The sequence below is a fragment of the Crassostrea angulata genome, chromosome 7 (assembly GCF_025612915.1).
Source record: "Crassostrea angulata isolate pt1a10 chromosome 7, ASM2561291v2, whole genome shotgun sequence".
NCBI classification, from domain to species: Eukaryota; Metazoa; Mollusca; class Bivalvia; order Ostreida; family Ostreidae; genus Magallana; species Magallana angulata.
The window spans coordinates 33,847,103-33,873,248 of record NC_069117.1 but is presented as its reverse complement, the minus strand read 5'-3'; the positions used below and the strand labels follow the sequence as shown (position 1 = coordinate 33,873,248).

The following is a 26,146-nucleotide window of genomic DNA, read 5'->3' as shown; positions in this document are numbered from 1 at the left end:
CAAAATTTTACATGATTTAATTTATTCTTTATGCTAATATTACTTTTACGATGTATTTTCACTGTTTCCTGAAAATATTTTATGACACAAACACAAAAACAAGAATTACATAAAAACTGTTGCACATATCGACTAAAAATGCAGAGCTCGCATTGGTTTGACTTCATCAAACGTCCAGGGATCGGTCATCTGTAGTTCCATCAAAGTTTGCTTGTTTCGTGTCTGAATCATTGTTGCTGTGTCTTCCCATTTCTCTTTGGCCATCTCAAGTTTCTCAATGAATTTGCGAAGGGCATCCTTGAATAAATTTTTTTAAAAGTTCAAACTTAAGACAAAATATTGTAAAGAAATAAAATGTAAGAAAAAACTTGGAACAATCTTGAATTGACTGCTTAATGTTCAGTTTTATGTCATGTTATTAGCATAGGTTTATCAAGAGAAATATTATAGCACTTGAATATTGCATGGCTGTTATTAAAAAACAATTAATAAAAAATATTTTTTAAATCAAAGTTTAAGGAGGATTCATGAGCAAAAAAATAGTTGTAATATTTTGAATTGTGCATCATCTGATGACAAATATGATACTGAAAACTGTAATAAAAATAAATGTTAGGTAATTCATCTGTAATAAATCGCTTAAATATAGTTTGATAAATATGTGCATGCCCAAATCTAGAGGGAAATAGGGGATCAGGGGGGTCCAGACCCCCCCCCCTAAAAAATTCAGATTTATCAAATTCACTTAGTAAATTTACTGAAAATAGGCCTTGCCCACAGTGGAAAAATAAATTCTGAGATATACTGTACTTATATCTACTTATTTTCATACACTTTGTTCTCCAATGCTCAGATTTACTGTCCAAGGCAATAAAGAAGTTCCTACACTTACATCTAGAATGCGCTTATAGCTGTGTTCCAGCGCTGTCATGTTGTGGTTTAGCTCAGCGATCTCTTCATCTTTCTCCTTAATTATTCGGTCCCTGTCATCCTCTGTTTCCTTCAGTTTTCTTTCTGTTTCCTCTAAAGTATTAAGATGAACTGGTATTTAATTGATTTCCATGTTTAAAAGTACTTTTCAGATAGACAGCAAATTTTATATACAATATTGTGTAGAACAAATGTTTGGCATAAAATATGGATGTATTTTGATATGTATGTACATTGTTTTAAACTTTTAAAAACTCTCTCTCTCTCACTCTCTTTTTCTCTCTCTCCATTATAATTAGACTCAAGTTCCTTCATTTTTATCTCTTACTTAATTGCTTTGTTGTCTGAGCAAGCTCTCTCTCCAGTTGATGAATGGTATAATTCTTCTTTGTCTGCATAGTTTTATACTGCGTTGTCATTGCTAAAATAAAACAATACAATTTTAATGTACAAACTATCATAGATCAACATTATCATTAATTCAAAATGTACCATTCAAGGATATATTTCTATTGCAAGAGTATTATCTCTTTTAATTGAAAAAAGCATTATTTTTAAAATAAAAAGTCAAGTTTCTTTATAACCTTCTATGAAAATATGAAAAGCACAATATTTTCCTTTTGAAAAGGGCAAAAAAAAAAACAAACCCCCACACAACTCTATGTTGACCTAAAATTTGATGTTTCATCCTAAGATAATATGTCTGTAAATTACCAGCTGTAATGTCCAGTTGATTTTTCTTGAGATCTTCTAATTCGCCCTTTGTTTCCTCCACCTGGGATTTCATGCTTTCACTCCCTGCTTGGTTACGACGAGCCAACTCTTTTCTCACAGCTATTGAGGAGCAATGCAAGTAATTAAGAAAAATAAATCAGACTATTCTTTCCTTAAGAAAAAAAAAATGAACAGTTATTTTAACCTTTCAAGAAAATTTTTTGATAGTTATTATATTCAATACATTTAATAAAGTATTTAGCTCTCTGAGGGAAAAACCCATCAAAAATATTTTTTCCATACAGAAATGAAGAAAAGTTAACACAAATATTTGAAGATAAGTTGAATGTTTATGTGAATGTTGATACCCAAGTGGTCCTTTAATGCCTCAATTTTGTTCATGGTTTGAGTGTATTGGTCATCCAATGCCAACTGAGCATCTACAAGACAGAAAACAAACTAACGATTAAAATGATGATAATCTTCCGCAGTATACTGTGACTGTCAAAGCCTTATTAAGAGCTCTGGCACTGACAGTTTAAATCCTGCTAGGGAAAGAATCTGGTATTTGGTCTTTGAAAAGTATTTAATTGAAGGGGGAAATGTGATGAATATAGACCCCGGCCTCTGATTGCCATACCAGATACTACATTTAAAAAAATATATAGTAGAGCACTTGACTGAATATTCTGAGTTGTGGATTCAAATTCAAGTCTGGTCTGTCAATCATTAGAGAGAGAGAGAAAGAGAGAGAGAGAGAGAGAGAGAGAGAGAGAGATTCCATATATATATAAAGTCTCTATAATGTATAATATAGGCTCCTTTATGTGTAAAAGATAATGATTATATAATGATTACAAACCATCCTTCTTCTTTTTCTTTCCTTTTCCCTTCCCCTTTTTCTTTTTGGGCGGCATTTTGATGTGGACAAAATTATGTCCACCTTGCACCTGTTTTTGTTGTCAATGAAGCTTTCAAGACAGAAGGACCGCAGTAAATAATGTTTGTAAATAAAAAGTAAAAACTTACAATATCAAGTGATTTAGCTATTTGAGGAAATTTTTACTACTAAAAAAATATAACATTTTAATATTTGTGTTACATGTTAACATTGAGGGGAAATCACTTTGACCTATATTTAAGAAGTTCGCGAGAAGGGGGGTTTCCTAACGCATGCGTAACCCATTGATACACGTCGCCGGAAGTTGGGCTATCCAATTTACATAGTCAACATTGACGAAGGAAGTCGGTCAGACTTTATGTTACAAAATTCAAAAAGACATGTATTTTCTATTGTGACCGAATATGTTGAAGTCAGACAGAGTTTTTTGTTTGCTTTTGTTGAACTTATTGATACGGTAAGATTTTATTTGTCTCACTGCCTTCCGATTTATTGTTCTGTCACAAAACATGATGAGCCATTCAAAAAAAGTTTGCTGCATGTTTTGCTGAGAAATAACCTCATAGTACAGATTTTTCATGAGAATAGTTTGGAACAACAGGAAAAAAATTAATGATTTTCACAGAAATGGTTATTTTCTATTGCACTGATTGACAATTCAGAGAAATTGATAATTGTAACAGTGTCAATCAATGTATTTGATGCTGGTCAGTGATCAGTGATGGTGATGACATGGGATCAATGTTGGCCCACATGTCACTTCTACCCCATTGATTTTTTATAGAAGCTTTTAACGTATTTGCACGTACCATTGTGATACTGGTAATCTCAAAGCTGATGTCACCTTAACCATGATTATCATCAGCATCAGTGTGTAATGTTGCATTTCATTCATGATCTTACTGAAAAAGATATATACTAAGCATGAAAAAGCCTAAAGATCTCATCTTATAAAAATGATGAAACTGATAATAGGAAAAGACTAAAACAACATAAAACTGAAATTTAAAAAATTTATTGAATAAGTATAACCTCATTTTAATTACTTGGGATATTTTAATCAATAGACCCTTTCACGTAAACTGCAGTACTGCTTTCTTGCAGGGCAAATTTATTTACTGGTACTTTGCAGAAGTTTTAAGAGGTAGATAAATAAATAAAGTAAATGAAACAATTGACATTACGTTATATTTCACCAAACTATTTCAATTTGTCCTGCAAAAGAGCAGTACCGCAGTTACTGTTAAGGGGTCTATCGATAGCGGCAGAAGACATTATATTAATTAAAGCATAGAAGATTTGGGTATTTTTTGAATGACAAATATGAGGATAGTATCTTAATCTATATTTGTAACTGAGTTTTTTTTTGGGGGGGGGGGGGGATGTGAAAGATGATATTTAAAACCTAAAAAGAAAACCAAAACCCAGAGGGATACAGTATATGCCACTATCTTCATGAAATGTATACAACATTATTTATCATTTTGATGTAAATCATTGTCAATGTAAAAATCTTGGACTACTGGTCTTCACCCAATATGCAATTGTCATTGTATTTCTAGGAGTTTAATAATACGCTTTCATACAGTATTACTTACAATACTATACATGTAGGTTATCATTTGTCTATTCATAACTATACATACATGCATCGTACAATCAAAAGAACAATTTCCTAAATGATCAAAAAATGTTCATGAAACATTTGTCACAGCTCTAATCTGAGAAATAAAAATTCAGGACTTGGAATTAGAAAATGTAAAAGACAAAAAATGTCACACAGATTTTTAGATCCTTACTTTAATGCTGACAGGTGTAGATTGCAATTATTATATGTACAATATGCTATCATTCTTTGTAGATTGTTTTTAAATGGGAAAATGTAGTTCCGATTTTTTAATGTTGCTGTGAATAAATGAGAATTTGTTGAAAAGAATTTCAAAACAATAAGCACTCCTTTGTGATAAATTGCAATCTCATCCTAGTTATTTGACACTGTTGTTATATTTCTATGATCTAAAGTCCAAAGTGTAGATAGAGAGGAAAAGTACCCATATGATAGGACATTTCTGAACTATTCTGCACTGCGTATTGCATATGTCTATAGTCATCATCATTTGCCAGCAGCATTATCTGCATATTTTGCAGGCCGTTCATGACGTAAAATTGAGCAAGATGATCGTTTATCTTCTTTTTTTATTTATAATTCAACAAAGCAAAGTTTGATATTTCTATTATTTACTGCAATCTGTTCACCTGTATGATAACTAACAATAAACAATAGATCTACATATCATATACATGTATTTATGTACCCGTGTGTAGTAGATACATAAAGTTTAAGATATTTTATGTTTTAAGATGGCTACACATGTAGGTACCTTTATAGATATTCTCCTTTTGATCTGGTGGCATCTATTTAAACTTTCAATTTTTCTCTCTAAATATTGAAACATCAAAGAATTTGGAAATGAAAACAGAGTACAACTGTTGTGGCTTTTCTTTCAACAGTCCACGATTGATTCCATTTACCTGAATGGCTGAGGACAAATATTTAGGTCAAGAATTATCGGTCAATAGAAAGGAGTTTAAATCCTGTTTGTGGGATGGTCTAAAAAAAGCTATCAATGAAAAATCTGTACACATTTAAATCTACTGAAGTATTTGGAAATAGGAATAGATACGTTTACATTCCAATTAATGCTAGATTTTTCAAGGATCCCATTTATTTGGTCAATTGGTGAATTAAACACAAAAATGTGTAAATCTTTATTTATTTTGTACATGTTGCTAGGAAACCAGATGAAATATATATTAGTATGAATTCACTGTCTCTTAATTTTTTTTTCACATGGGTAAAAGAGATGTACATGTGGGAAAAAATCAGACACTGTAATTTATTCTTTTGAGAGGTATATGAACTGGTAGAGTGAACATTAAATGTTCATTATTTTAAGGCTCTTAGTTGAAAATGGGATTTGTCAGGAGACAGCCAATCCCAGCCTCTTTCATATATCAAAGCAAGATTCACTGTAAATGAACTATCTTCATGTTCTGAAGTAATTGATACAGTTTCTGATTTGTTGACAGATTTTCCTGTGGGGACCAGATTGCACTGAATGAGAAAGGCAATGAGGGTGAGGCTGGAAACCCCACGGTGGGGGACACATCACTGGACGAGGCCCATTCACAGCAGGTCAGCAAACACACACCCAGCTAGATAAATCCACTAATGCTTCTTATGAATGAAGTAGTGAAAGTCTACAGTGTGAATAATCTACTAACACATTTTTACTAAAAACTATCACCTTCTGAGGCTTCATTTGTCTCCCTTTAGGCTTGGGGGTTTGCACAATTTGCTTTTAATTTTTTGTATATTTTATGACATTTCAATGTATGGCACTTCTCTCTGCAATCCATTGATATAATCTTTCTTGAATGTTCATGTTCAAGGATATGAATTTCCCACCCACTGTATTGTGAATTATAGGTTATCAGTTTTAGGGAACCTTAGACATACATGTCCTGGTGCACTCCTATTTTTAGTCCAATCAGGATATACATTTTTAACACAGGTGAGGCCAGATACCTTCTTTAGACATCTAGGACAATGGATTATCTACTGCTCCTAAGCAGATGAAGCATTTAAAAAAAAAAACTTGACCAAATCTTACATACAAAAAAAACCCAGTTGCACTCTGTGGTTCAAAAGTTCAGCATTCAGATAAAATCAATGGAACTCCTTTAGAAACTTTGTAATGTAAAAATTAGTGGATAATTAAGTTGGATAATCTAACTGGTTACAGGTGGAGTACAAAAAAATCAGAGCATCAAACCATGCAGCCTAATCTTAATGATTGTGATAACAGGTATCACTTACTGTATTACTTACACAGCGCATTCATTCAAATGTCTGGATCATTGGGACAAGGTTTCAAGGTTCAGTAGTACTGTACCTATACAACGAATTGCTGTCAATTTATGCTTCTTTCAGTGATGCATTAAATCTAGCTTATATTATACCACTCAATGTATAGATTTTTAATCTGATGAAAAGTTCCACGAAAAGGAAAATAAAAATGTAAGCTTTATGTACCTGGTAGAGAAAATCAGAATGAATTGATTTTTTTGGTTAACTTAGGGATAGGTGTCAAGGATAGATGCATGTTTTCAATTTAAAGAATAGTTGCTTATTGTAGCATATACATTCAATGCTTTAATCATTTGATAACACCCTACATGGTGTTTTTGGTCTATCAGTTATGTAACATTTTTTTACCATAACATCGTAACTCTAAGAGAAAGACTTCATATTTGGTCATGAAAAAGGTGAAGGGCAGAAGTGATGCTAGTGACAGTTCAAGGATAAATGTGCTGGTTTGGGACTTTTATCATTCACAAATTCATATATTATTTTTCTTTGTGCAACAGTAGTTGTCTGGGTTTTTTTTTTTTTTTGGGGGGGGGGGGGGGTGAGGTTGAGAAGGGGGGGGGGGGGGGGGCGAGTAGACATGTTTTAAACTGCATATTTTGGATGAAACATTAAGTGCTAACAGTAGTTGAAAATCCAAACAAAAACAATCTGTAAGATGACAACACATTAATCAGAGGATGCCAGTTATGTTACGGAAACAAAATGTTATGTAATACTTCCCTTGACCTCTTAGATATTTGTTCCTTGAAAAAGAAGGAAAACAGTTCTAACTCTTGTTCATTTGAACTTCTTGTTTTATCCTTGGTTTATCAGTGTCTGTTTGTGTAGTGTTTGTCAGAGCTTTGTCAAGAATGATTTGAGAAATTAAGAGAGAGAGAGAGAGAGAGAGAGAGAGAGAGAGAGAGAGAGAGAGAGAGAGAGAGAGAGAGAGATTCTACATGAAAAAGCATATAAATTACAATGTCTCCTATATATCTCTCTTTAATCCACTATGTTGGTTTAAAACATGATTGATGTACCTGTATATGTATTTATTCTGAGAAAACACACTAGTACACCTGAAACTATTTCCCCCACATTTATCATATGCCAGTTGAATACATGCATACAATTTCTATATCTGTCCTTTATATTTTAGCCCAGGGTAACAGTAGATGATAAGTCAGGCGAACAGAAAAGAGAAGAAAATGATCAGAAAGAATCAGCAAGCCCTGAACAGGTAAAAATCCACATCCAGGTAAATCATTGTGAGCAGAAACCAGCCAGAAAATGATCAATTTCATAATGAAATGAAAATGCAGAGCAACCACCTGTTGCTTAGTAACAGATGTGGACTTGACTTTGTGTGAAGGTGCTGTCATAATAAAGGTCGAATGCATTTGTCAGACAGCCAGACAGGGAGGAGAAATTATAAAGTGTGCTTGTTCAGTATTTACTGCACATGCATCAGTCTGGCAGGTCTGTTAAAGATTTGCAGGCTTCTTTTTACACTCTTAGCAAATTATCTTATGCTGCAGGAAAATCAATAGGATATGCATGTCTATGGGTTCAGACAAAGTTTGCTCATGAACAAATACTCGGATGGCTGCTTTGTCACATAGACTTGACTGTATCATAAAAGTATATAAAACGAAAATTCAAGTCATTAAAGCCAGGACATGCAAGAGTTACATTAATGTAAAAATGACAGAGTATTATTAAATTCAAGGTCCTTCTCGCAGCTGTTACTAATAATGCATGTGGGTTTTTTAAATATTAAATTATGTTCATTTTTTATGGATTTGTCTACATTTCATAGTGTATTATGTTACAACAGAGTATACTAATTCAATTTCTTGATTGTTGTTTGATTGTGTTCAGTTCTTTACATGAAGTTAAAAAATTTCATAACATAATTATGTAAAAGAAAACAGATTTAGTTATTATACATGCATATTCCTTTTTATGAGACATTAATTGTAAATGTAGTCTACAGTTCATTAAGGATAATTATTCATTAAGTTTAGCTTTCAGTGTTTTTATGGTGAATTAAGTAGTGACTAGATGACTATAACCTTGATTCTAAGTAATATATCACTTTCCACTTCCATTAAACAGTGTGTCAAGATTTGAGTTCCATCTTCATTGTGGGTCTCTAACTCCCGAAATTGCATGAATTAAGGGCAATACATTTAATTTAATATGGGTCAAGGTCAAGGTCCTAGGTTTAATAAGTTTTTAAGAATTTGACAGGATTTTCACATTATATCTGTATGCATATGTGTTTGCATGAAATGACATGTATTTAAGCAGATGTAGCTTGATTATCAGATATCCTTTGATTTGCATCCTTCAAATTGTTCTGTTGTAGAGTGATGCTCAGAAAGAAGTGTCCTTGACCCCTGACAATGAGCCCAAAATAGAGAAACAGACTCAAGAAGAGTGAGTTTTGATTCATTATGAATGATAATGAAAAAAAGTTAAAATATTCAACTGCTTTGAATTCAAATTTTAAATTTCAACTCAGATAATAGTTTGATATTTAAAACACACGTATCATTTTATCTTTTAATTAAAAAAAAAAAATCAATGAAATGAAAATAAAAGTACATGTATAGATGTAATCAGGTACAATAAACTTGTTTTTTTAAGTTCTTTTTTCATCCATGCAGAGCTCAAACAGAAACTAATGAAGGTTCAGAAATCTCAATAAAAACTCAATCCTCTGATTACACTAATTCTGGACAGAGTGGCAAAGGTTCGCAAGTATTGAGGAAGGTTGATTCATCACAGGAGGAGCAGAGCAAGGACACGTATGTAATTAGATCATCTTGATGTTGCACATTTTACAGTACATTTGGCATTAGGAAAATATTTTCAGGGTATACAAATATGTTATGTGAACTCATATCATATTTGCTAAGATAGAGATCCATGTATGATAGGAATTTTTTTTGAAAAATAGAAAAAAACAAGTTCATAGGTTCTTGATCATCAAAATCTTCATAAGTATTTCATGTTATACATTTCTTTTTAATACAGTGCTCACATCGACTCAGAGAACAAAGATGAGAGAGGGCCAGAGGTTAAAGCAGAGACATTTATGGCAGAGGGTGAGGGGAGGTTGGAGCCAGGGACAGAGGCAGAGCAGAGTCGTCCTGTGCAACCTGATGGATCCTCATCCCACACCGAGGTGTTAACTACGACCCCTGAACCTGAGGTCAATGAGGTGAAGAGAATTTGCATTCATAGCCTTTCGTTAAAAAAGAATAGAAGATTTCTCAAGGGTAATGATGTAATATTTTATTAATTCTCTACAAGAGGAAGAACAGTTTCAGAAAAACAGTTATTCTTGTTATTTGTTGCATATTTCAAATAAGGTATTTAAAAAAAAGTTGATAATATTTATACTTTTCTGCATTCTTAGGAAGGAAAAGGCATTGAAACTTTTTCGGAGTGGCGCCAAAAGGCTTTAGCAGAAGAAGAGAAAAACAAACAGAAAGGTATACCGTGCTGCATTTTCTAAACTACTTATTTTCACACAATGTCCATAGTCTTGTATGATTTTTATATATTGATAATCATTTGGTACTAGAATATAAAATTTGAAAGAGAGATTATCAACTCTAAGTGTTTTATCGTAAGTGTAACAAGCATGTAGAAAATGAGAGATGGGTGAACCATATACCGGTAGTAAATGTACTAAATCTACTTTTACTACAATGTAATTTTCAATATGAATATTGTTTTTCATAATTATATCATGTATGAAGTAAACCTAGTTTTGACTTAGATTTACCTTAAGTTTACATTATAATCGATACCTTCTTTTTGCCAGGAGACTTTAATTTGTGTTTACAATTTACCTTCTTTTCATTTCAGCTGAAGTTTTGGAACAAGGAGTTACCACCCCAAAGAAACAAAATGGAAAAAAGGTCAATTATGCCTCTAAAGAATGTGGGGCAAAGATTCTGGCCAGTAACCCTGAGGCTGAAAATGTGAATAGAATTCTTACCAGCAATAGAGACGATTATATGATTAACCCGTGTACAGCCAGCAAAAAATGGTCAGTGGATTCACTTTATTTATAGAATCTGTAATTAGAAATTGCAGCAAGTGTAATCAGTTTAGTAGTGGACAATATACAAACATTTTTCTCTGCAACGATTCAGATATAGCTGAAACTTTTTACTATCCAATGATTGAAAATGTTAATTTTGTTAACTGGTTGTAAAGAATTCTGTCTTTGGTTTCAGGTTTGTGATTGAGTTGTGTGAACCGATTTATGTCAATGAGATTGAAGCCGGAAGCTATGAGCTTTTTTCCTCCCAACCACACAACTTCAGTGTTAATGTCAGTGATAGGTAGGCAGAAGTTGAATGTTTGTAACTGAATGATATAGCGGTAATCTATGTACAAGAATTCTATAAAGATTTAGCTCAGAGTTGATGAACATTCTGTAGGGTCGTATAAAACTTCTGTTTTTCAGCTATTTGGGCCCAAATTGACACTTTACTGGTAATAAAATCAGTGTTTGTGTTTTAAAGTAAGATACCAATTTGATCATTGTTTGCATGTTTATAATCCCGTCTTTTGAATCCACGATATTTTAACACCACAGGTACCCGGCAAAAGAGTACCACTCCCTGGGGGTGTTTGAGTTGACGGAGAGCCGGGGGCTGGACAAGTTCCCAATCAAGAGGGAGCACAATTACTTTGTGAAGTACATGAAGGTGGAGCTGTTGACTCACTACGGAGAAGAGCACTACTGCCCGCTCACCATGTTCAGGTAGGGCTGCTTCATTCATGATGTTAATGGTCTGTACAAATCTGTAATTAAACTGTATGGTACGTGCATTATCCACTTACCACGCTTTCCAACATTCAACATTCAAATTTGCAAATCAATGAATTGAGAATACTGGCTAGTGCATGCAATGTCCTCTTAACAGGTAGATGTGACATATCTGTATAAATGAGATTACAGACTGGTACTTTTGTTTACTTCTTTCTTCATTTGCTCATTGAGTTGCTGAATTATGTTTCATTACAACAGCATTGTCATTGTGTGTCTCTTTTGTTGACTGTAGAGTGTATGGTATACCAGTGGAGTTGGATGGAGAGGATGATGATCTGGAGGGGGAACAGAGCGGGGATAACATGGAAGGTAAGCATGGGGTTTTATGGGATGTTGGGAAATCCCCCCCCACCCACCCCTTCACTCCTATGTAACATTTAACATATAACATTTAATGCCTAAGAATTGTATTGGAGTATTGGTGTGCATGTTATTAGAAAAAAACATTTAATAGGTTTGAAAATTAGATTTTGTGACAGAAGTAAGTTTTTCATGTAGACAAAAAAGCTATACCACAGACTGTTGATGTCTTTAGATATTATGCTGTCATAAGGGAGACAACTCAATGATCATACCTTTGCATTCCAATTTTAGCCTCTGAAAATACAGAAGGGACAGATTTCAATCAACCAAAAAATTTGTTTTCCAGTGCTAAAGGTAAATATAATGGTGAAGAAACCCTGTAGAATATTATGACTCTGTACGAACAAAATAATGAAAGTATATAGTATGATGACATAAAGTGTAAAATGTTTGCCAGGCAAAAACATGTATTGAAAATTTAAGCTTTATGAAGAATGTAATTAAACATGTTGAATGTGATTTAATATGGTTTGCAGATACTGTCATGAAGCTAGTGAAAAAAGTATTGAATGTGGAAGAAAAAGAAGAAAAACTACAGCTTAACAGTACGTATAAAATTTCAGATCAAAAATATGTCAAAGAGGTCATAGTGATTTAGATATTTTAGCTCATGCACAATTCAAGGTGTGTGTATAAAAATTTATATTAACCATTGATTTTCATTCATTTTCTCAAAAGCTTCCTTGCCTTTGAATGCGACTTCAAACAATGTCACAGACACAAAGGAGACAGATTCTTCAGAGAAGATGAAACCATGCGAACCTACTGCAGTGTAAGGATACTCTCAAAACAAAATGATTCCATCAGAGACCAAAGCAAGTCATAATGCCAAGTTTACTTGATGTTTTGACCAGTCTCAATAGATTCGTACACTAAATAAAGACCCAGTGATAGTGTCAGAAGAGTTTTTAGTTAAATCAACATTAATTGTTGAATGCTTGTAACTGAATTCTCTTTTTCTAGACATGTAATTTAATTGCTTACATTTTGGTATTACTTTTAGTGTTCCAAAAGAGAAGTGTGATGATAGGCCAGTAAAGACGGACCCCTCCCAACCAGAGCCCCCGATGCCAACTTCCTGTCCAGCTCATCAAAAAAAGCCATGCGGTATTCCAGGTACGACAACTTTCAAGCTTAAAATAAACTCTCATTAATTGTTTGATATCTGTATTTTTCTTAAAGAAAGTCAGTTTTAAAGAACTTGATGAAAAGTTTTATCAATTGATTTGTTTATAGGCACTGCTACTGATGAAATGAAGCCGGATCTCTTGGACCCTGCAGTATCCATAGTAACAAAGCTGGAGGACCATGAACAAATACCAAGTGAACCAGTGAAGCCTCCACTGGTGTCCTTGATCCAGAGTGGGGATCACACCAAGCCTACCACTCTGTACAGAATGTTTCTGTCTTGCATTTTGCCATCTAGATTTAAGATCCGGAAGCATCCAAACTCGACCCTGTCCATGTGTGGCTACATAATGGCTGTAAGACCTCAGTGGTTCTGTGTGCCAGGAGAGTTCACCTTGCACTCCACTTGTGTGTCAAGGTCAATATCTCATGAACCCTCTATAGTGGCTCCATCAGATCAAGTGGATGAAAATCCCGAGGAGGATATTAAAGTATCTATCACACCTACCTCTGATGTAGTGAAAACTTCAGCAGAGGATGAGGGGGAAAGTCAGTCACCTTGTTTCGTTCCCACGCCAGCTTCTACAGTAGACAGTCAAATGCCGACTGTGACACAGATACCCCCTGCAGAATCAGATTCCTCTGTTCAAGAGGGAAAGGTCACACCCCAAGAAACCAAAGCTGAGCAACAAGAACCCTCTCCATCCCCTGTTCTATCCACTTCACTCAACACCATGGACAAAACAGAGACTGCCGAAGTCGAAGTGACTGCATCTGTTCCAGTCCAGAAAACACAGACTGTAGAGGTACCACCAGCTGTTGAGTCTACAACTTCCACAGATGTGGATTCAAAGTCCAGCCAGCCGGTCTTGGAACCGAGTGTGGCTATAGAAGTGAACACAGATTCCATTTCTGAGACTCCCCAACTCCCTCAAGCAGAGACCCTCACTATCAGCCCCGTGGACCTGGAAACTTCTCTCCCTGCTGCATCCTCATCTGTGGATGATAGTGTGAGTACAATGTACAGTAAAACACTCTTAAAACAAAGTGGCATGGACTGGCTATTTTGCTTTTTAGCTCACCGAGACGAAGTCAGGGGGAGCTTATGCTATACCCTCGGCGTCGGCGTCGGCGTCCGGACCTGGTTAAAGTTTTTGTTGCAGGTCCTGTATCTAAGCTATTACTTGTCCTATCTTCACCAAACTTGCATGGATGATGCATCTGGACCTACTTATGGACTTGAAAGACTTGGATGCTGAATCTGAGTCCTAAATTTCAGATGCTGGAGGAGGTTAAGGTTGTTGGACCAGGTTAAAGTTTTTGTTGCAGGTGCCCTTTGATAGCAATATCTAAGTTACTGCAGGTCCGTACTTCACCAAACTTGCATGGATGGTGTGTCTTATGATACTGATGCACCAGACAGGCTTGAGTGCTGAATCTGAGCTATAGGTTTCGGATGCTGGAGGAGGTTAAGGTTTTTGGAGCAGGTTAAAGTTTTTGTTGCAGGTGCCCTTTGATAGCAATATCTAAGTTACTGCTGGTCCGTACTTCACCAAACTTGCATTGATGGTGTGTCTTATGATACTGATGCACCAGACAGGCTTGAGTGCTGAATCTGAGCTATAGGTTACAGATGCTGAAGGAGGTTAAGGTTTTTAGAGCTGGTTAAAGTTTTTGTTGCAGGTGCCCTCTGATGATTTTATCTTTGTTACTACTTGTCCTAACTTCACTAGACTTCCATGGATGGTGCGTATTATGATACTGATGCACCAGACAGGCTTGGGTGCTGAATCTGAGCCATAGGTTTCGGATGCTGGGGGAGGTTATGGTTTTTAGAGCTGGTTAAAGTTTTTGAAACAGGTGCCCTCTGATGATCATTTCTTAGTTATTACTTGTCCTAACTACACCAGACTTCCATGGATGGTGGGTTTTATTATACTGATGCACCTGACGGGCTTGAATGCTGAGTCTGAGCCATAGGTTTCAGATGCTGGATATGGTTTAGTTTTTTGGAACAGGTCACATGTTTAAGAGATAATAGTACTATTTCAAACTTGCATAGTTGATTAAACTGTAATATGAATGAATCACAGAGGAAGCTTCAGATGCAGAGTTTGATCTCCATTATCAAGGATGCTAAAAAATATATCTTAGTTATTACTGGTCCTAACTTCACCAAACTTGAAAGGATGGTGTGTCTTATGATACTGATGCACCTGACAGGCATGGATGTTGAATCTTAGCCATATTAGGTTGCGGATGCTGGAGCAGGTTGAGGTTTTAATTGCTAGTGCCCTCTGATGATAATATCTTAGTTATTACTGGTCTGAACTTCACCAAACTTGCATGGAGATGCGTCTTATGTATACTGATGCACCTGACAGGCTTGAATGCTGAATCTGAGCCATAGGTTTCGGATGCTGGATGAGGTTTAGTTTTTTTGGAACAGGTCACATGTTTTATAAATGATACTTTGTATAGTTGATTTAACTATATAATAAATAAACAGAGGTTGCTTCAGATGCAGAGCCTGATCTCCATTATCAAGGATGCTAAAGAAATCTCCCACCTCACTCAAACCTGCTCGATAGATATATGTTTGTTGATAAATGATATAACATGATTCCTATGATATAGTATTGTATGGTATGAAACAATATTGTTTAATATGATACAATATAATATCATATGTAATATAATAAAAAATGATATGATATGATATGATATTGAATCAATTTTTTTTATATTTTATGATATTGTAACATGATATCGTTATGTATAGTATTGTATATTGTGATACAATATTGTAAATATTATATTGTATTATTAATTTATTATTTTATCACATGGTATTATCACATAAGATATTGCAAAATATAATATTGTATACTATTATACAATATTGTATATTCTATAATATTGTATCATATGATATTGTATAATATGATATTAGTTTCTGTAATATAGAATTATATCACATGAAATTGTATAATATGATACTGTAATATTATATAATATCGTATCATACGATATTGTATAATATGATATTGGTTTATAATATGATATATTATCACATCACATGAAATTGTATTGTATGATATTGTAAAATTTATTATTGTATCATATGATACAATATGTATAATATAATGTTGTATTATATATTTTATCACATAATATTGTATCAAATTATATTGTATCATATGATACAGTATCATATTATGTTTCAAAAATGATACAGTATCATACAATATCAAACTATATTTATATACAATATAATATCATATGTTTCAATGTTATGATGTATTATGTTATATGATATTGTAATATAATACTATGTTGTTTTATATATTATGATATTGTATTATGTGATCAAATACAATAACGTATAACACAATACAATGTCATACCATACTTTACAATATCATATCTCATCCTTGTTTATTATGGTATTTTATTGTATTATATGATACATGTTGTAAATATGATAGGCAGCAATCTTTATATTATTGTATTAATTAACATATGAACATATGATTATCATACAATTTTTTAACAGATGATATACGATATTGTGTCAAAACAGAATCCATGAATATCCAAGATCATAAAGTATGATTTTCATTTAATATGATAAAGGTGGTCTCATAAAGGTGAAGTCTCATAAGGGTGATGTCTCGTCTCGGTGAGCTTTGTAATCTGTGATTACCTATGTTTTATAAGAGTACTTCATTATATCCATTGAGTTTATCAAAGAAAAGTAATGCAGAATGAAAATCACTTAACTGTAAGCCTCAATTTATTATAAGCTTATTTGCTATGACCATGTTTTACTATATTTCGTAGACAGATTACTACCTTAATCTGGTGCAGGGAAATTTTTGTTATTATCATTTCATTAATAATGTAGCATACAGGTAAAATTATGTAATTCAGTTAAATCATATCAAATTCTTTCACCCTAAATAATTTTCAACAAATCTGTGGTTTATCAACTAAATTAAGTGTAAAATTATATTTTCCTCACAATGCTTATCAGATTTGTGTCAATATACTGTAAATCCACTTTTGTTTGCATGTGAGAAATGTTTACGAGGTTCGCGAAAGCCTTTTCATTGCGAATATTTGTCGCAGTGAACTATGTCTTTTCTGTGTGATGCAATGACATTTTAACTGTGAATAAGGCTTGATTGGGAAAAGTAGTCGCCGCAAACCAGCTTATCTCTGTTAAATCATGAAATAAGTCATCGCTAATAATAGTTTGTTTACAGTACATCTTGCTCTTGAAACTTTAAAGGTTTTTTTCTAACTTTGTAGAGAACTGAACAGAAAATGCACCTACCTGAAGTTAATTTAGCCTCCATCAGCACCAGTAATTCAGTTCAGATGGAGAGTTCTATGGAAAATACAGCACAGAATGGACAGATCAATGAAGAGGATGACGAACAGACAGTGGGCGGGGCCAGAGATTCTCAGACAGCTCCAGATGTATCAGATACACCCGAGACTCAGTCGGACACAAAGCCCGAGTCCAGTTTTGCCCTCTCAGAGGAGGAAATTGAATATACTCCACAGAAAAACCTCAGACTAGCAAAAGTTCCCATCATGCCCCTTCAGAAGAGAGAAACTGCCATTATGAGACTGACCAACAGAATTAAAGCTCTGGAAACCAATGTCTCTCTAAGTAGCAGGTACGGTTATTTTTTATGACACTTTTCTCATTGATATTTTGAAAATAATGCTCTTGTAAATGTGTGTACACTGTACTTGAGAAGTTTAAATTATCATCAAGTGATGGTAGATAAGTTTACTTACAGTACTCATTTAAGTGATCATTTTCATTGTAGGTTCCTGGATGAAATGACACAAAAGTTTAAGAGACAGTCAGAAGAAATGCAGAAGCTCCTAAGTGCTAAATTTGAAAATGTAACAAAAGACTTGAAGGATGCAGAGCGCAGGGTATAAACATCTTTTTATTTTTTGTATCAAAGAATTGAGTATTGCAAAGCACACTGAGTAAAAAAGATGGACTTTCACAGAGAGGAAAAATCATTATATTTATTTCTGATGTAGGATCATCACCAACAGGAGCAGATAAATGTCTTGGAGCATCGGCTAGACAATCTGACCGACCTTGTGTACAAGCTCCATGACGAGATGTTTAACCTCAACAAACAGGTAATGTTGAAACGCTAGATGTATATATAGTCTAACATGAAAAGATATTAAATGCTGAAACACATAGGCATATTGTTTTTTAAATGAGATGCTGAAAAGGGAAAAAAAAGACGTTGCAATTTTTGTACATGTATTTTAGTCTATCTCTTGAAAAGGTCTAGGAACAATAATTTCATGTTTGACAGAATCTTATTAATGATGTGCTTTTCGTTTTTCAGGTCATTGACAGACAGCTTTATTTCACGTCCGTCGAAGTTTTCGTCCTTGTCTGTGTACTTCTCCTTTGTCGTCGTAGAGGTAAAACTTCTGTGACCGACATGCCCCCAGAAGTCCGACGTCTGATAGAGAGAGTGCCGGTTGCCATGGATGTGTCCCACTCCCCTCGGAGAAATTCCTACACAGAGGGGGCCAGCCGCAAACAGAACAAAATGCTGACTGTGGGGACCAGTCTACAGAAGCACAGCAGTGATACATCATTAGGTACGAGGATGCGTATTATAATTGTCGATTGGAATTTTTTTATGTATAGAAAATTCATATATTTGTTTCACAGCTATGCATGTAGGCTATACACATGCACAATTTTACAATGATACTGTAATTGTTACATGGTTTACCTTGCAATATTTGTTTGTAAAGACATATACATGAACACTGTATACCTAATTGATACTCTTAATAGTTGAATTCACATGTTTCAGTCTGCCGTTTATAATCAGCTAATAATTGTTATTAATGGTTATTTATATGCATACACATATGCTAACAGCATTTCAATTGCTTTTACAATATCAAAGCATGATACACATGTAGTAAATAAACATTTGTTTATACATGTATTTAGCATTTATGTTTTACCATATGCATCCTCAATTTCTTGAACAGCTAACCCAGTTTCAGTTGCCAGTTCCACAAGTTCTATAAGTCAGTCATCTACAGATCAAGTTAGTATTCATTATATAGTGTCAAAAAGTGCAATTAAAGTGAATAATGGAGAGCAAACATTGGTTTATAATTTAATGATAAAGTTTAAAGCTTTAAATTTTGATTGAAGGTTGCAGCTTCTCTGTGATTCATAAAGTCATTAATCAAGCCCTAAACTTGAATTACTATTAGGTTTTTCAAATGCTGATTGTCTGCACAACTTTTAGGCCAAAATAGTTTTTTAAATTTCATTGAAAATAGTGGGCAATTTTATATATTGTTTACATATGAATTGTGTCTAAACATTGATTTCTTTTGTTGGTAGCAAAGAGATATTCAAAGAAAAAAGAAGAAAAAAAGGAACAAAATACAATTTTCCAAATCCACAGAAATCCAAAATTTGCCAAAAGGGTTGAGCTCTGTCAGCACAGAGAACCACAGTGAGGCAGGATTGTTATTTACCAGCAACAAGCCAAAAGAGCAGGCGTCCAACAATTCAAAGCCCGAGAAAAATGTTCGGGGACTGTTGTCATACTTTTGGCGAGATAAACAGTCTTCAAATAGAGAGGTCCAAAAGAGGGCCAGTTGTCCTATTGCCCTCCCCAGTTCTGACCAAGCTTTAAAGTCCAGCAAGACATTGGCATCCAGTTGTAATGGTAAATCAGTCAAAAAATCGTCCTCGCTGGAGACTGCAACCTCCAACAAAGGGAGTCCAAATGGACACTGTGTGTATGTGTATCCTGTTGTTGAGACCATTCTCCCCGCAGTCTCTTGTCCCCGACCCCACGGTGTTCAGCACAGTGGGCGCCCTCCAGACAAAAGCATTGCTGCACAGAGTGGACATGCTAAAAGGAAATCCCACAAACGAGCTTCAAGTGAGGATTTTTCACCACGCAAGGGAGATAAATCTGCTTCTTTTTGGTGATTGGCTTCCATGTTTGTACATGTATATGGGCATTAGGACAACTAGATTCCAAAAAATGTTATTGCATATTTTATTCCACAGATTCAATTTATTTTGTTGTTTTTTTGACTGGGAAACATGATTTCTGAAAGTTTCGATCAAATTGATAGATGTATGTGGCCATAGAACATGTACAAATGTACTTGTTATGAGCTTTTAATAGATTATAGATGTCACATAATGGTGCTACATGTATAATGTGTATGTCAATTTAATATTGCAATGATTATCACTTTTGTAATTTACTACTAGTATAATTATGATCAGGTTAATTTTTTTGGTTTTTTTTTTATTTAAAGAAAAGGCAAAATATATGAATTATGAATATAAGAACCACATTGTTAAAAGATGACCGGTGATTTTATAGATTATGTATAATGTAACCGATGAACTGACTATTTAATATTTATTTAATGTAAATTTTTAAACAGTAAGACTTTTCTCCTGAAAAATTTAATTCCTTTCAAAGAAACATTACATGATCAATGCAATGAAAGAGGGGCATTCTATCTCTGATATTATTTACATACACCATTGTTTTACCTGTAGAGTCTGTATAGCAAGGAAAATTCTTCATAATTATAGGTGGTAATGTTTTTTGGGGTGGTGCTACGGTTGGTGGGAGAGGGTGGGGGTGTTAAAAATTTGATTAAAATTATTTCAATAGTTGGAATATACATGAACTGGTACTTGTATTAGGTAGTATAGAAAAGGGGTTTTTTCAATGTTGTGAGATTTTATATGAATAGTCTTAAGTTTTTTAAAGTAATGTTGACACCCCTTTGCCAAAGTGTCATAAACATTGATTATCATTACTAACTTATTGATTGATATTACCACTGATGTTCCTTTTATCAATTGCAAACATGCTATATATTGAATTATGTATCAACCAGTGCTTAATTCTACAGTTTCTAGTCCCATGTTAAACGCTGATTGAATTATATCTGATATGGTTTTTATGATCATGACAATGTGCTCTATTTTAAATTTATTTTATTCTTTGACCAATTTCGATGGTTTTTCATTTCTTGCAATAGTGCTACACCTTGGTTTTCATGGTTTTGTTTTCTGTCTAGAAGTTTTGTTGTAATATTTGATAAGAAATAAGACCTGTTGATTTAAAACAGGTTTAAATTGCAATTGTTTCCTCTTCTTTAAATGTTGCTTGCTTAGAAATCTGTGTATAACATTTGTATTTTTAGGGTTATGAGAACTGCTCTGTACAAGCAGATTACTAGTAATGTGAAATATACTTTAAATATGGATATCTCCAGTTCTTGAAAATTTACATGTACCTTAATTGAATCGAAATGCAGATTGTGCATTTATGGTTATTAGTACAAGAGTACCGGTAATCACTAAATTGTTTTTTGTAAAAGCATTCCAAGAATGTCATGCCATGATTATTTAAGTCCTATTTAAAGTGTCTATTAAAAATTATATACCGTTATATAGATGTATGTTAAATGTTCACTGTAGGTTGAATTTTTGCCTATCTGTCTGTCTGTATTTCTATTGGAAGTATTGTGTTTTTCCTTAACCAACAAAGTTCATGTAATCAAGGTTTGATCATTAAGTTCTTGCCAGTATGATATATGATGAATACCTGTGAAGATAATGCATATTGAATTTTACTTGTTTGATAAAATAATGGTTATATTGAAAGAAGAATGTACCGTTAATGTGTGTGTGCAGTATTACTAGCAATCTTCTCACCCTGAGATTAATCTGCAAGAATCTCCTTTCTCTGTGATGAAATGATGCTTCTTGTGGCTGTATTTGTTATGTACCCTCCCTCTCCTCATGTAACAGTCTAATGTCTGAGAGTCCTTAGCTTGTTTTGGTCACTTATGTAACTTTATACATATGCATCTTTGCTAGCCAAGAATTCATAAACCACTCACATCTCTACACAAGAGGAGCAGAGTGGATTGTAAACCATTGGTTAGTGAAGATGAATGTATTCTTTTCCAAATATCTTTCTTAAGTGACTAAAACAGGCTCTATATTCTTGAGTCTTAAATTTATCTTTATTTTTAAACATTGAAGTTGCAGTAGGACTGCAGTTCTTTTAAAAATAGAATTGCTGGTTTTTGCTGGAGGTCCATAGCTATGTACATTTTTTTGTAAACAATTAATTGTTTTGAGAATTCTGTGATGTTTTGTTGATTTGGAATATGATATATGTCAAATAGAACAAGTAATCGCCATTGTTTGACTGTATAAAGTTTCCAAGTCCATGCAAGTGTGTCAAATTGAAGCCAATGCAGTTATATTGTTATTCCTATTTATTGCTGTTAAATAAAATTCTGTGGAAACAAATTCTGTTTATGTTTTTAGCTCACCTGAGCTGAAAGCTCAAGTGAGCTATTCTGATCACATTTTGTCTGTCGTCCGTCTGTCCGTCTGTCCGTCCGTCTGTCCGTCTGTCCGTCTGTCCGTAAACTTTTCACATTTTCAACATCTTCTCAAGAACTACTTGGCCAATTTCAACCAAACTTGGCACAAATCATCCTTAGGCAAAGGGGATTCAAAGTTGTGAAAATTAAGGGCCACACCCGTTTTCAAGGGGAGATAATTAGAAATTAATGAAAAATTTTGAGAAATTTTCAAAAATCTTCTTCTCAAGAACCAGAAAGCCAGGAAAGCTGAAACTTGTGTGGAAGCATCCTCAGGTAGTGTAGATTCAAAGTTGTGAAATTCATGACCCCCGGGGGTAGGGTGGGGCCACAATGGGGGGTCGAAGTTTTACATAGGAATATATAGAGTAAATCTTTAAAAATCTTCTTCTCAGAAACTAAACAGCCAGGAAAGCTGAAACTTGTGTGGAAGCATCCTCAGGTAGTGTAGATTCAAAGTTGTGAAATTCATGACCCCCGGGGGTAGGGTGGGGCCACAAGGGGGGGTCGAAGTTTTACATAGGAATATATAGAGTAAATCTTTAAAAATCTTCTCAGAAACTAATCAGCCAGGAAAGCTGAAACTTGTGTGGAAGCATCCTCAGGTAGTGTAGATTCAAAGTTGTGAAAATCATAACCCCTGGGGTTAGGTTGGGGCCACAATGGGGGGTCGAAGTTTTACATAGGAATATATAGAGTAAATCTTTTAAAAATCTTCTTCTCAGAAACTAATCAGCCAGGAAAGCTGAAACTTGTGTGGAAGCATCCTCAGGTAGTGTAGATTCAAAGTTGTGAAAATCATGACCCCCTGGGGTTAGGGTGGGGCCACAAGGGGGGGTCGAAGTTTTACATAGGAATATATAGAATAAATCTTTAAAAATCTTCTTCTCAGAAACTAATCAGCCAGGAAAGCTGAAACTTGTGTGGAAGCATCCTCAGGTAGTGTAGATTCAAAGTTGTGAAAATCATAACCCCTGGGGTTAGGTTGGGGCCACAATGGGGGATCGAAGTTTTACATAGGAATATATAGAGTAAATCTTTAAAAATCTTCTTCTCAGAAACTAAACAGCCAGGAAAGCTGAAACTTGTGTGGAAGCATCCTCAGGTAGTGTAGATTCAAAGTTAAGAAAATCATGACCCCCAGGGGTAGGGTGGGGCCACAATGGGGGGTCGAAGTTTTACATAGGAATATATAGAATAAATTTTTAAAAATCTTCTTCTCAGAAACTAATCAGCCAGGAAAGCTGAAACTTGTGTGGAAACATCCTCAGGAAGTGTAGATTCAAAGTTGTGAAAATCATAACCCCTGGGGTTAGGTTGGGGCCACAATGGGGGGTCAAAGTTTTACATAGGAATATATAGAGTAAATCTTTAAAAATCTTCTTCTCAGTAACTAATCAGCCAGGAATGCTGAAACTTGTGTGGAAGCATCCTCAGGTAGTGTAGATTCAGAGTTGTGAAAATCATGATCCCTTGGGGTAGGGTGAGGCCACATTGGGGGGGGGGTGTTAAAATTTTACATAGGAATATATAGAGTAAATCTTTAAAAATCTTCTTCTCAGAAACTAATCAGCCAGGAAAGCTGAAACTTGTGGGAAGTATCCTCAGGTAGTGTAGATTCAAAGTTGTGAAAATCATGACCCCTGGGGGTAGGGTGAGGCCACATGGGGGGGGGGGGTGTTAAAGTTTTACATAGGAATATATAGAGTAAATCTTTAAAAATCTTCTTCTCAGAAACTAATCAGCCAGGAAAGCTGAAACTTGTGGGAAGTATCCTCAGGTAGTGTAGATTCAAAGTTGTGAAAATCATGACCCCTGGGGGTAGGGTGAGGCCACATGGGGGGGGGGGGGGTGTTAAAGTTTTACATAGGAATAAAGAGTAAATCTTTAAAAATCTTCTTCTCAGAAACTAATCAGCAAGATGATTCTTTTTAATTGTTAAGACTTTGGCTCCAGGACAATTCTTCGGCCTCACAAGAAGGTTCAGAGTTTGATGTAGCTAAATATCCCATATATAAACAATTGTAAAGGATCTTTTTGAGAACTGCAATACTCAACATGTGATATGACTATAAAATTGAAGCAGGCAGCTTTTTTTTCATTAGAATCTTTTTGTATTACTGTTTTGGGTTATTGCCCTTGATTTATTGATTCTTGATTATTTTAATTAATGCATCCACTGTTAACCAATTAATGTGATGATTATTTTTATACAATAATAAATATTCAATGTATATAAGTTGTTCTGCATAAGTAGTTTTGGGTTAGGCTGGATTAGTTTGTTTATTTTTGATTTCCAATTTTTAGATACTATGAATTATTTTAGGCTGGCACATATATAGGGACAGTGTCTATTGCATTGCAACGAGTGACTGTTTGGGGTTAAGCTTGAACAGGTACGGAGAGATTGAGGGTGTTGACATCCCTTCTCTTTCTAGTCTTCGTGTTTTTCTAACCAACGATACTGAATGTGCGGTCATTTCTGCCCTGTATCGCATTGATACAAGTGTGCGGTCATACCTGCTTGTATTGGTGGTGGTTGCGGCGGAGCACTTGTGTATGGTCATCCCTGCTGGTGTTCTGGCCTTTCTAGTGCAAGTGTGCGGCACTCCCTGCGTTAGGTTGAGCTGTTGGCGCAAGTGTGAGGTCATCCCTGCTTGCGTTATCTCTGCTTGCATTAACGTTGGTACCTGTTGAGTTGCGTAGGTGTGCGGTCATCCCTGCCTGGATAACGTTGAGTCCCTATATATGTGCAGGAGCGGTGATTAAAGTCTGCTCTTGTAAATATTTTCAGCAATCAGGGCTATCCGAGTTCCAAGGGGGAAAAATGGATTTTATTTATACAGGATCTACATGTATTAATGTACATTGTCCAGATTGTATTATGACTCCATTTAGCTGACTTTATCATACCTATTGTTCCTCAGGTGAGCGATGTGGCCCATAGGCCTCTTGTTTAAAGTTCTTTTAACAGCCAATATCAAATCTTTTAGCTATAAAATTTTCTTAAGTCATTGAATTTTATATGTACAGATAGCTTGTTTTGATTGAAAAAAGAATTGAGAGAAAAAAATATTAATTTTTTTTTTTTAAATTGAAAAATCTTGGGTTATTCCAAAATGAGTTACACCATTCTCATGAACATTTTCTGAAGGCTCCTTCCAAGTATAACATAAACTATAGAAATATTCATGCATCCACATTCTGAATGTTGCAAGTCCATTGCCTATAGCTACATGTAGCTGCTGTCGTTAATAATTGCTCTGTGTTGTCTGAGCTTTATGATTTCTGTTTTGCACCAATAAATTCTTATATGATTTGGTTCTAGAAAGCTTAATGTAAAATTGGAGGGATTCAGGCCCAAAATTAATCGATCAGCATAATTTGAGCACATCTAAAATCAAATAATTTTATGTGTTTTCTATATGGTAAATACTTAGCCAACAAAAAATTAAACTGTATACATGTACATGTAATTTGAACTTATTGAGGACCACTGAGCAATACAACAGATAAATATTAACTGCATGGGCAACATATTGATCTTCTGTCTAATCCTTCACACAGTCAGTGTATATAAGATATTGTCTAAATATTTATTGATTATCTTCAGTCTAGCAAGATTACCTGGCTCTTAATTAGTTTCTATGGCAACAGAGATCATATACAGTGCTAGCCCTATAAAACCAAATTTATTACATCCGAGAAAAAATTCGCACTGCATAGGGGTTTATTTTAAAGAGAAAAAAAATAAATTCATCGGAATTCGGAAAATTACGGTACGTATTTTTTGGTTTTTACAGTACGTCTCCATTCTCGTCATCAGTTAAATGTTTTATTAAATGCAAGTCATAATGAAACCGGTGAAATGTAA

The 26,146-nt window shown here is 34.5% G+C and overlaps 2 protein-coding genes across 2 annotated transcripts in view; one reads left to right on the top strand and one right to left on the bottom strand.

Moving 5' to 3' along the window:
* LOC128192112 (myosin-11-like) lies at nucleotides 1-2,661 on the bottom strand. The gene is made up of 6 exons (XM_052864566.1): nucleotides 2,507-2,661; nucleotides 2,013-2,084; nucleotides 1,645-1,764; nucleotides 1,259-1,351; nucleotides 893-1,023; nucleotides 1-297 (listed from the first exon to the last, which is right to left on the bottom strand). Exons 1-6 carry the CDS (start codon nucleotides 2,559-2,561, stop codon nucleotides 133-135), a joined length of 636 nt encoding a protein of 211 aa, XP_052720526.1. The 5' UTR covers nucleotides 2,562-2,661; the 3' UTR covers nucleotides 1-132.
* Nucleotides 2,662-2,846: 185 nt separating this feature from the next.
* Nucleotides 2,847-26,146, top strand: part of LOC128192113 (uncharacterized) — a 34,470-nt gene continuing 11,170 nt past the window's right edge. Inside the window, 23 exon segments of the mRNA XM_052864567.1 lie at nucleotides 2,847-3,002; nucleotides 5,636-5,741; nucleotides 7,618-7,698; nucleotides 8,830-8,900; nucleotides 9,131-9,271; nucleotides 9,501-9,687; nucleotides 9,886-9,961; nucleotides 10,341-10,524; nucleotides 10,715-10,822; nucleotides 11,080-11,247; nucleotides 11,549-11,625; nucleotides 11,911-11,973; nucleotides 12,156-12,224; nucleotides 12,358-12,451; nucleotides 12,683-12,795; nucleotides 12,916-13,817; nucleotides 17,122-17,495; nucleotides 17,652-17,763; nucleotides 17,878-17,982; nucleotides 18,201-18,462; nucleotides 18,868-18,926; nucleotides 19,232-19,827; nucleotides 21,076-21,110. Coding sequence (XP_052720527.1) covers nucleotides 2,950-3,002; nucleotides 5,636-5,741; nucleotides 7,618-7,698; nucleotides 8,830-8,900; nucleotides 9,131-9,271; nucleotides 9,501-9,687; nucleotides 9,886-9,961; nucleotides 10,341-10,524; nucleotides 10,715-10,822; nucleotides 11,080-11,247; nucleotides 11,549-11,625; nucleotides 11,911-11,973; nucleotides 12,156-12,224; nucleotides 12,358-12,451; nucleotides 12,683-12,795; nucleotides 12,916-13,817; nucleotides 17,122-17,495; nucleotides 17,652-17,763; nucleotides 17,878-17,982; nucleotides 18,201-18,462; nucleotides 18,868-18,926; nucleotides 19,232-19,827; nucleotides 21,076-21,110 — 4,036 coding nt within the window. The 5' untranslated portion in view covers nucleotides 2,847-2,949.